The sequence below is a fragment of the Gossypium hirsutum genome, chromosome A09 (assembly GCF_007990345.1).
Source record: "Gossypium hirsutum isolate 1008001.06 chromosome A09, Gossypium_hirsutum_v2.1, whole genome shotgun sequence".
Classification (NCBI taxonomy): Eukaryota; Viridiplantae; Streptophyta; class Magnoliopsida; order Malvales; family Malvaceae; genus Gossypium; species Gossypium hirsutum.
This window is the reverse complement of record NC_053432.1, coordinates 55,228,223-55,239,903: the sequence shown is the minus strand read 5'-3', so window position 1 is coordinate 55,239,903 and position 11,681 is coordinate 55,228,223. Positions and strand designations below refer to the sequence as shown.

General features: G+C 33.9%; 1 protein-coding gene across 1 annotated transcript; it reads left to right on the top strand.

Moving 5' to 3' along the window:
- The first annotated feature begins 9,108 nt into the window (after positions 1 to 9,108).
- On the top strand, positions 9,109 to 11,216 carry LOC107888903 (actin-depolymerizing factor). The gene is made up of 3 exons (XM_016813171.2): positions 9,109 to 9,407; positions 10,270 to 10,535; positions 10,765 to 11,216. Exons 1-3 carry the CDS (start codon positions 9,393 to 9,395, stop codon positions 10,913 to 10,915), a joined length of 432 nt encoding a protein of 143 aa, XP_016668660.1. The 5' UTR covers positions 9,109 to 9,392; the 3' UTR covers positions 10,916 to 11,216.
- Positions 11,217 to 11,681: the final 465 nt, after the last annotated feature.

Below are 11,681 nucleotides of genomic sequence, written 5' to 3'. Positions count from 1 at the left end.
AATTGTTTGTTTATTCTTTCCAAATGTCATCAGATGAGGAATATTATCTTATTTTGAATACAATACAATTGTTTATTTATTCTTTGTGGGTAGGCACTTTGTAAAGGACCTATATGTTAGATATGTAGGTGGGGAAGTGATTAGGCTTAAAGAGGACCTAGATACAATATCTTATTTTGAATTATGTAAAATAGTGATAGTTGAGTTAGGGTTTAACACTGTATGTTAATATATTTTCATGAGCCTGGTACAGTAGGGTTACAAAATAATCTAAGGGTGATTTATAATGACACTTCCACTATATCTATGTTAAACTTTAAGTCAAGTTTAAAGAGATTGACCTATTGTTGAACATGAGGTTGATAACCCTATAATTATAAGCAAAATGTTTCTATTGACTGTTGGGAAGGGTGATGTTAAAAGGGTAGAAGTTGATGAGGAGGGTGATGATGAAGGGGTAGAATCTGATGGTGAAGGTGATCTGGAAAGGGTAGAATCTGTGAGGAGGATGATGTAAGAGGGGCACAAGCTGATGGGGAGGGTGTGTCTACTACTAGTATTGAGGTAGATGAGTATGGTGGTGCAGAAAGTAGTGGGCAGATCAGTTTAGGGTTTACTGTTGGAGAGGATAATGATAGTGAAGTTGCTGCTGATGAATATGTTGGTGATTTTGCAACATCAGATGGAATGGATAATGTTGCTAGTAGATATGTTGGTGATTTTGCAACATCAGATGAAGGAGATAATGTTGCTACTGGATATGTTAGTGATTTTGCAACATCATATGGAGTGGATAATGTTACTATTGCAAGCAGTGGAGAAGAGGAGGATGGGAATGAGATTGAGGTATGGGACTCAGATGAATATGGAAGCTTGGTTGGGTTCGATAAAGATGAAGAACATGAAGATAGTGAGAGAATGAGGAACAAGTTTCCCTTGTACAGTGATAAGTTAAAATTTAGTTCGGGAATGTTGTTTAAAGATGGCAAACAGTTTAAGAGTGCAATTCAAAAGTACTCCAAAAAATGTAGAAAACAACTGAAGTTTATTAAAAATGAACCGAAAAGGGTTGTTGTGAGGTGCATTGCTTCCCCTAATTGTCCATGAAGAATTAGAACTAGCTACAGTCTTGTTGAGAAATGCTTGTAAATAAAGATGTTTCAGGATGAACACCATTGTTTGGTTAGTTTTAAGAACAAAATTATGACTGCTGCTATGATTGCCCAACATTTTAAAGCAAATATCAAGGATACCCTAAGATGAAGCTAAGGGAAATTCAAAGAAGATGTGCTTCTGAGATGCATGTAAATGTGAACATTGACTGTTGTTATAGATCAAAGAAAATAGCGAAGGAGAAAATGGTTGGGAATCATAAGGAGGAATTTGGCCTATTATAGGACTATGCTCATGAGTTAAGGTAAAAGATGCCAAAAAGTACAATAAAAGTGGTTGTTCAAAGGGTTACAATAGACTCTCTTTCTCATTTTAAGAGGTATTATGTGTGCTTTAATGCACTAAAAAGAGTCTGGAAAGCGAGATGTAGACCACTCATTAGGCTAGATGGTTGTTTCCTAAAAGGCACATTTAAGAGTGAATTTTTCACATCTGTTAGAAGGGACACAAACAACCAGATGTTCCATATTGCACGGGCTGTGGTTGAAATAGAGTGCACTGATTCATAAGCCTGGTTTTTCAATCTCCTATCAACTAATTTGGGCTTGGAAGATGGGTATGGGTATATAATTATTAGTGACCAATAAAAGGTTAGTGAATATACAAATTTAAGCTTGGTATTTTTTTATTATGTTATTTGTATCTAACTAATTTTTTCTATCAATCTATCTAGTTCATTATTTTGAATTAGAGCCTTGAGATTGCAATTTTTGACATACTGTCAAGGGTGGAGCATAGGAATTGAACAAGGCACGTGTTTGCAAATTGATCAGGGAGGAAGTTAGGGAAATCTTATGAGTGTGACTTGTGACAGACTGTGAAGTGCACGACTGAGAGGGAGTGGGGGATCTATGTTTAGCACTGGAGAAAAAAGATAAGGATGCTTACAATAATTTGGTGAAAATGTCTCCAAAGATGTGGACTAGGGCATTTTTTAGGACTACTTGTAAATCAGATATAGTTGACAACAATTTGTGTGAAGCATTCAATTCAAGCATTGTTGAAACTAGGTTTAAAAGCATTATCAAAATGCTTGAGGATATTAGCACCAAGATGATGACTAGGATAGTACAAAAAAGGAAGTTATGTAATTTATGGAAGCAAAATTATGGTCCATTGGTGAAAGCTAAGTTTGATGCCAACAAGAAGGATTGTGTAGAGTGACAACTGATATGGAATGGTGAAAATGGATGTGAGTTGAAGAAATGAAGTTATCAATATACAATGGACCTAAGTCAAAATATACAATGGACCTAAGTCAAAGGATATGTAGTTGTAGAAGTTGGCAGATTAGTGAGATTCCGTGTTCCCATGCATGAGCTGCCATGTATCACTTAGGGCTTCAACTAGTTGAATATATACATGAATGTTATCACACTAATACCTACAAGAAAGCTTCTTTTTTTCCAATGCTGCCCATAAATAGGCTACATGCTTGGGAAAAAGTTGGTATTGAGCTAGTGCTACCTCCTATTGAAAGGAAGATGCCTGGAAGGCCCAAAAAGAATAGGAGGATGACCAAAGATGAACCAAAAAAATTGAAGCTTGGCCACTTGAGTAGGAAAGGTGTAACAACCCGATTTTGGGCCTAGTTGGAATAGTGGTTTTGGAACCACTATTCTGAGGCTAGAGAAAATTATTTTGATGTTATTTAATGTGATATAGCATGTTTATAAAGGTGCATAAAAATTTTGGTATATTAATTTTAGCGATTTCTAGTCTAATTTCGAAAAAGGACTAAATCGCGTAAAAGGTAAAAGTTGTATTTTGATGCCTAAAGGTGCTAAATTGCTTTGTATCTTAAATTGGGGGTTAAAGTGAAATTTGGCCATTGAAAGTGTGATGGCCGGCCAAGGGAGACAAGATTGGTCAAAAAGCCATATTTTATGGGAATTGAATGACTTTTTGGTAATAAAATAGAATAAAGAAAAAAATTGTCATTTTCATTCATTTTTCTTCTTCTCTTTCACCGAAAATGAAAGCAAAGAAAGGGTTTTGAAGCTGGAAAATTTCAGCAAAGAAACTCCTATGCTAGTAAGTGATTTTTAATGTCTTTCTTGATGATTTTTACATTTTTGGAACCCCTAAAGCATGAGCTTTCAAATGAGGGGACTATTTTGCAAAATGATTAAGAGTCTAGGGTTTTTTCATGAAAGTATATGTGTTTTTTTTTTGAGTTTTTATGGAAGAATATGAGTTTTGGTAGTGTTATAAACAACTTTTGTGAAAGAAGTTTGCATGAAAACACCTAAAAAGGGGTATTTTGCAAAGTAGTAAAACAAGCTGTAAATGTGTGAAATAATTGAATTTTTGAGTTGCTACAGTTATGAAAATGGTTTGTCTAGGCTTAATGAGTAATAAAATGTGATAAAAATAATTTTTCGAGCCTAGGGGCAATTTGGTAATTATGGCAAAGTATAGGGGAAAATTGTAAATTTTTCCAAAATTTGTCATTGGACTGATTTGATTAGTATATTGTTTTAATAAGTTAAATGTGATGTTATAGATGATGAAAAATGAGATTCGGGCTTAGAACGAGGAAAAACGAGAAATTGATGTTTAGGCTTCTTTTACCAATTTGGTGTCGAGGTAACTTCGTATGGTAATAATAATGCAATATCATGCTTGAATTAAAATTCTCTATTGTTATGGCATTAAGTGTATGATTTAATATATTGGAAGTTTGATGGAATATGATGTTTCTTTGAAACGAGTAAGTTTGTATGAAAGTAATTTATCAACTTCATTATCATGTGCTTAATACTTGATATTGTACAAAATGTGGATATATGCCTTTATTGGAATTTACCAGTGATGATTCAATGAAAATGCGATGATAGCTTTGCATCTCGAAAATCCCGGGTGACTCTGAGGAATGCTTAGGATTTCGGGTATCATGACACCATATTAAATGTATGCTAGTGTAAGACCATGTCTAGGACATAGTATCGACGATGATATGTGTGCTATTATAAGACCATATCCGGGATAAGGTAATGATATGTGGATCCATGTAAGATCATGTATGGGACATGGCTTTGGTATTCTATTTAGTGTATGATAATTCCGAACATCCTTTAGCATCCCGAGTGTTCAACGGGTAATGAAATGGATGATATGATGAAAGCCCTAAGGAGGGCATGTTAAAGAAGGTATGATTATATACTTTAATACGAGTTGGTACAGGTATGTACACTAAACTCACGAGTAATACCATGATATATAATGGTTCCAATGAGGTAAGTCATTGGTGAGTATATACTTGAGTTATGTTACAAGTTGTACAAGTATGTACACTAAGCTTATGAGTTATGTCTTGATATGTGAAAATCTATGATGTATATAGTATTTGGTGAGTACTATGAAAATGACATGATTTGGATTAAGTCTTTGATACTTGATGACATTGAGGTTATGGGTCCATGCTTATGATGCATAGCTATGTATTCTTACCATGATGGATGAAATGATATTGTATTAATTTGGTGAGCAATAATTGTGAATGAGTAAATTAGCTTTGACAGTTTTGGGATACTGCAGTGGTGTAAATTTGAAAATACACTAAAAATAGTTGAAAATGAGTTAGAGGCTGAATAAAATATGGAATTAAATCTCATTGAGTCTAGTTTCTTATAAAAGAAACAATGTAAACAAAAGAATTTCCTATAATAAGATAATTGAAGTTGTGTGAGACAGAGTCAGAATGAATTTGAAATCCCCTGTTTTGATTTGAGAAAATCATTATAAATTGTAAAAAAATAGTTATGAGTTATAATTTATATGTTTAAAATCCTTAATGAGTCTATTTTCAATAAAAATAGACAAGAATATTTTTTGAGTCCTGTGCCATGAGATAATTAAACTTTAGTGTAGAAGGGTCGGAACTATTAGACAGTGAATCAGGGGTAAATTTAAGGAATAAACTATACTATTTGGCTAAGCCAAAAAATCAGGAAATTGTATGGTAGAAAGTTAAATGAGTATAGTTTCAAGGAAAATTACAGAACTTAATTTTGAGTTTTTTAACTCCAGATATAAATATTTTATTGACTATTGTACAAGAAGACAACTTATCATGAACTTGAGAATAGGTTAGGAATATTGATAAAAGCATGTTAATGAGTTGCTTATTGTTTTCATATGAACTTACTAAGTGTAAAGCTTACCCCCCTTTCTTTCCCATGTTCTCTAGTGTTGCCAAGTTAGCTCGGGTTGGAGTTCGTCAGAGATATTATCACACTGCCAAGCTATTGCTATTGGTGTAAGTGATTTCAAGTACTTTGAGTCTATGGCATGTATAGGAGTTTAAATATTTGAGTATGTGATATTTATTTAGCCAAATGTATTGGCTTATTTTGATTATGGGGTTGGTAAACCTATTTATTTATGAAGAGTCTTTAATGGCTTGGTATGAATGGTATGTGGATATGATCATGAATGCTTAGTGATGAAAATGAGTTTTGATGACATGTTGATAGCTATAGCATCAATGTGGTAAAGATGAAGGTAAAATCTATGATATTGGTTGCATGTGAAATTGCCATGGTCATGACATGTTAGGAATGTTTAAGTGCCTAATTTTGCCATGTTGTATGCTATTGTATAAGTATGTGTGCATGTGTTGTGAGGGTGATAAAATGGCTTGGAAAATAGCCTTGTATTTGTCCACACGGGTAAACACACGGGCGTGTGTTTAGGCTATGTGTGACACACGGTCCACCCCCATGGGCGTGTTGTCCAGCCGTGTGTCCCCTACACCTAAATTTTTCAAGTTAGTATCCATGGTAGTATGCACACGGGCAAGAGACACGGTAATGTGTCTCAGCTGTGTGAAGGACACAGTCATAGGACACAGGCGTGTGCCTTGGCCGTGTGGTTTCAATTTGTTCATGACCAAATTGGCAGAATGTCCAGGTTTTTGAACAAGGGTTTAGGACACGGGCGTGTCCCTAGCACACGGGCGTATGCTCTATACTTACACAGGTTTGTAGCGCCTTAAAGCATGAAATTTTTCCAAGTTTTTCTTAAATTATCGGTTTAGTCCCAAACCGTCTCTAATGCATGTTTTGGGCATCGAGAACCCGTTTAAGGGACAAAATGTATGTGAAATGAAATGTTTTGAATTGATCAAAATTTTACGGCCCGATTTTATGTAGTTGGTTGAGTTTAAGTCTGGTAATACCTCGAACCCTGTCCTGGCGTTGGATACGAGTGAGGTGTGTTTCAAAAGGTCTACTCATGACATGCACTCAATGTGGCCAACATGGCCATAACAAGCTGTCTTACACAAATTCGAAACAAGTACAATGTTGTTCTTCAATTATATATATTAAGTAAATTTTTTATTTTATTTTGTCTAACCAATGATTATAGTCCATATTTTGCAGCAAGATGCACAACCACCCAAACAAAAAGGGAAATCTTTCATTAAAAGGTCAACTACCTCAGATAAATCTAAGGGAAAGCAAACATTTTATCTGAGTTTCTTCGTTTTACTATTGATCAAACATTGTATATTATTTAATATAAAATACTCTTATAGTCTGGTAGAACCACAAGGAGCATGACGATAGCTTCATGCCAAGATGGTAATGGAAAAACTTTTTCAACACCCAAGTCGCGAAACAACAAGCGAAAAGCTCCTCTCGACCATCTGGAAACACAAGAATCAATTGTAGGAAACATGAGTAAATTATTGTTATTTTGTTTTGAATGACTTCTGTTGTTTGTCTTGTGATTCACAATAGCTATTGAACTTGTGCAATCTTACATGGAAATAATGCAGCTTCATTATATATATCTGCTGTGTTTTCTCTAGAACTGGGGATGCTATCCTTTTCTTTATGTTGTATGCTAAACCATGCCATAATTCACTTCATGACTGTGCACATAACCTTCTGCAAATAGGTCATACAACACAAGTCTCTTATTGCAACAGTTTTCTGTCTGCGAAGTTCCTTTGTCAAGCAAATCATTTTATCCAGTGTGGCATAATTTCATTTATCTATTTGCATCTCATATGTTGGTTATATGTGCCAAAACTAGCTTGGCCTACAACATTTATCTTGTATATATTTTCTATTTCGCAAAACCATCTCGTGGTAGCTCGTGATCCCAAAAGGACGGTGTAAGGTATTCTGCCTACAACATTTTGAGCCTATAACATTCTGGTTTTGGAATACAAGATATTAGTCACATTTTGAGCCTACAACATTCTGGTTTTGGAATACACCAATGTTGAATGTTATTTTGTTGTATTGAAAGCCAATATGTTGGTTTTTTTTATGGTTCATGTATAGCTCACTCACATTCTGGTTTTTGGCTGGTATAGCATGAATAGTGTATAGGCTAATCATATGCTTTTGTAATGTATATTTATCCAAATTGAAATGGGGAAATCATATGCTTAAATGATCAAATTTGTCCTTTTAGTCTTATGTTTATTGTCACTGCATTATTTACTAAGCTAAATTAAATTAAGCATAAACAACTAATATTGGTCATTACTTCCAAGCATAATGTTAAATTACATAAAAAAACAACTAAAATTGGTCATTAGTTCCAAACATAAACAAACATATGTTGGATCATTTTACATTCAATCAACATTTGCAACTGCTAGCTGCATATGCCTCTTACCACTACTGCCAAAAAAGCAACCTATGGTGATGCAGACAATACATAACATAGAGTAAGAAAATAATATCTTATGCATTGACTTCTCTTTCTCAATAACTTTAATTTTTTGTTTCATGGTCAACATTTTCTTCCTTAATGCTACTTCTCCTTCAACACCATAAACTGATATACCTCCTTCAACCTCAATGTCAACAACACTAGTGCTGCCATTATGGTTACCATCAAATGTAACCAAATCCATAACATTTTTTCTAAGTGCTAAATTATCCTTCAAAAGATTTCATTCACTGTCATGCAATTGACGCAGTAAGTCAGTTGCGTTGTTACACATTTTCCCATCGTACCACTTGAAGAAATCACAACCATTGTCCTACAAACAAACCCTAATTCAACCAAATTGAAATGATCCAAATTGAAAACAAAACAAATTATGAGACTTATGAAATCATCAAAATTGAACTCAAGCTCAATTTGCAAATAAAAAATCTTCACTTACCCGAAAATCTGAACAACCATAAAATCTCCTACTCGGATTTAAATCGCTCCATGAAGTATCTCTTAGAGCTAACTTATTGTAGTGATATTTTACTGCTGGTCCATCGTAGACATACTCCCTTCGCAATGAAGTATTGCATATGACGATTTTTTCTTCGCAATGTGATATTTTATTGACTATTGGAACTATGTGAATCCATGATTTTAGACGACAGTGGAAAAAAATAAAAATTTCTAAAAAGATTAAGGATTTCACAATTTGGTTATAAGGGATTAAGGATGTAGAAAAATCCCTCAATCAATGATTCAAAAAAGAAACTGTTGAAGATTTTAGAGATTCAACGAAGATTTCAAATGTTATAGATTTAGGGATTTTACGATTTAGAGGTTTCACGATTTAGGGAATTTGACGAATTAGGGATTTTAGTATTTGGGGAAAGTTTTGAATTTGAGGATTTGAGATGATTTGAGATGATTTGAGGGATTTAGGGTTTTTTTGTTTTATGTTTATTAAATTTGTTTAATTTTTTTGCCACGTCAACGTTATTATTTAAATGTCTACCATATCATCACTCAATTAGAACACCACATAACCAAATTTTTGACCGGCTACTGACTAACAGTCATCTGATGGTTACCGTTTTAACTGAGTTGATGTTTGAAAAATCCGTTACGTTGAGGGCCAAAATCAGAAAAAAAAAAGAAGTTTGGGGCATATATCCAAAAGCTCCTAAAGGTTGAGGGTTTTTTTTGCAATTATGCCAAAATGAAATTAAAATATTGAAAAGCCAAATGATAAACGGCTACCTCCGCAAAGAAGATGATGCGTCATTGTAAGAAAAGAATCGAACACCACGCGCCTCCTTCCTTGCCTCTCAAAACACGCACAGATACGCTTTAATTACCATGTTTATCTCAAAAGAATCAGAATAAAAAATCCTTATTTTTTTTAATTAAAATTTCAAAATAGTTTCAAAAAATTTTCTTTCCATTTCTCCTTTTTGGTGGCTGCTTTTTCCCCTTATTTTCTCTCCATAAGAAGTCTTTTTCTCTTCATTCTCCCAATATCTTCATTTGAAGCAGCTATGTCTTTTAGAGGAGTATGTCTCTCTTTCTTTTCATTGTTTTACATCTGATTCAGTTTGGGTTCTTTTTGTTTTCTTTGGTTTAGCTTAAATTAAGTTGAATTTTTGTTTTTCCACCCTGAAATTTAAACGAAGTTGAGGTTTTTATTATATGGGTGTCTTCTATTTTGTTCATATTTTATTTTTTTATTTTTCTAAGATTGAATCTTCCATTGGCTAGTTAGATCTTAGCTTTTAGTTTTAGTTCTTGCATTTTTGGGTTCATGGAATAATGGATTATTAGCTTAGATTTGTTTTACAGTTCCATTAATTAAGATCTGGTTCAGTTTGGGTTCTTTTCAGTTTCTTTGTCTTAGCTAAAAATGAGTTGATTTTTTTTTCCTTGCTGAAACTTAAACAAAGTTGATTCTATGGGCAGCTTCTATTTTTGTTATAGTTTATTGGGTTTTTTTTTCCTATGCGTTTGTAAGATTGAATCTTCCATTGGCTAGTTAGATCTTAGCTTTTAGATTCTGTTCTTGGATTTGTTTTTCATGTTTGAGTTCATGAAATAGTTGAGTATTAGATCAGATTTGTTTTACACTTTAATTTTTATTGTGCATTTTCTTCTTCAATTACAATCCTAGCTCTGTATCTTGTTGTAAATATATGGGCATTATGATTTGAACCTAGATTAGGATGTTGAATTATGTTAGATTCTAGTGTCAGATACGGGTATGTATCTGATGCCAAAGCCAAGGTTTTTTGGATTTATTGAACGAAGTTTTCTTTTTTTGCTTAAAAATGGAATGATTTTTCTTTAATATAAGAAGTCAATACTAATCAATTTTGGTTGGAGTAACCATTAAACATTGAGCATTTGTTTCTGGTTTTTCAGGGAAATGCATCATCGGGCATGGGAGTGGCTGAACACAGCAAAAGCACGTACCTGGAACTGCAGAGAAAGAAGGTGTTCCGATATGTTATCTTCAAGATTGATGAGAAGAAAAAGGAGGTCATAGTTGAAAAGACTGGAGGTCCGACAGAGAGCTATGATGATTTCGCAGCCTCATTGCCGGAGAGTGACTGCCGCTATGCAGTTTATGACTTCGATTTTGTGACTTCCGAGAATTGTCAGAAGAGCAAGATCTTTTTTATTGCGTGGTCAGTTTCCTCTTTCAATTGCAAAGTAATCCCATTCCATTAATTTGGGCTGCATTTGAAGTACAAAGCTTTGTAATATTAAGTCAAATATTTTGCTTTGCTTTCTCTTTAAGGTTCAGAAACTCAAGTTCTTTGAGTGTGAAAATCATGGAATTAGTTTTAGTTTCTTGTCATCGACTTGTTGGAGCTTTTCTGCTCATCACCTTGGTTTCACCTTGTTCTTCTGCAGGTCTCCTTCTGTTTCGAGGATCCGTTCCAAGATGCTTTATGCAACATCAAAGGACAGGTTCCGAAGGGAATTGGAGGGCATCCATTACGAAATCCAGGCAACCGACCCGACTGAAATGGATCTTGAGGTGATTAGGGAGCGTGCACATTAAGTGTCCGCTCCCAGAATTCACATGCTTAGGAAAACTTCCTAGAGGTACCTTTAGGGTTGTTTTATGGTTCAATTAAATTGCAGAATTAAGTCGAGTTACCCGACTCTGACATAGTATGTCGTTATCATTAAATAACGCCTGAGAAGGCTGATTAGGAGGAGGATCAGGGTTGGAACATGGGAGGAATGTTGGGACTTTGGACTTCTCATTTCCATGATGCTTCTCAGGTGAAAAGGAGTGTGATTATTATGGATATTGACTCTTATTCGTGGAATGGTTTTTCAATCTCTTGTGCTTTTCATCTGAAACTTTTCTAATTAATTGAATATAAAAGTTTCTAAGGGTGATAATGGTTTGGTGTGATTAAGATATGGGTCTTTTGATTTTAAAATATAGGGTAAAGTACGAGAAATAGTCACTGAACTTTTATTTTTTATTTTGGTCACTAAATCAAATATCTTCGTCAATGAAGGTTGAGAGCAGTTTGAATAGATGGGCTTTTTTTTATTGGTCTAATATCAGTTTTAGTCTTTTAATGTTTACACATCAGTTTGATCTTAAATATAAAGTATTTAATAAATTTAGTTTTCAACATTTACAAAATAACAAACGTTTTGTTTTTTTAGCCTTTCAACTAATATCGTTTGTCAAAGTACTAAAAATGAATGGATAAAAAAGAAACGTTAACTTTATTAACTTGGCAGTTTATGTGCATACTATATCATTTATTATTTAATTTAAAAAAAATACAAACTTATAGAAATAT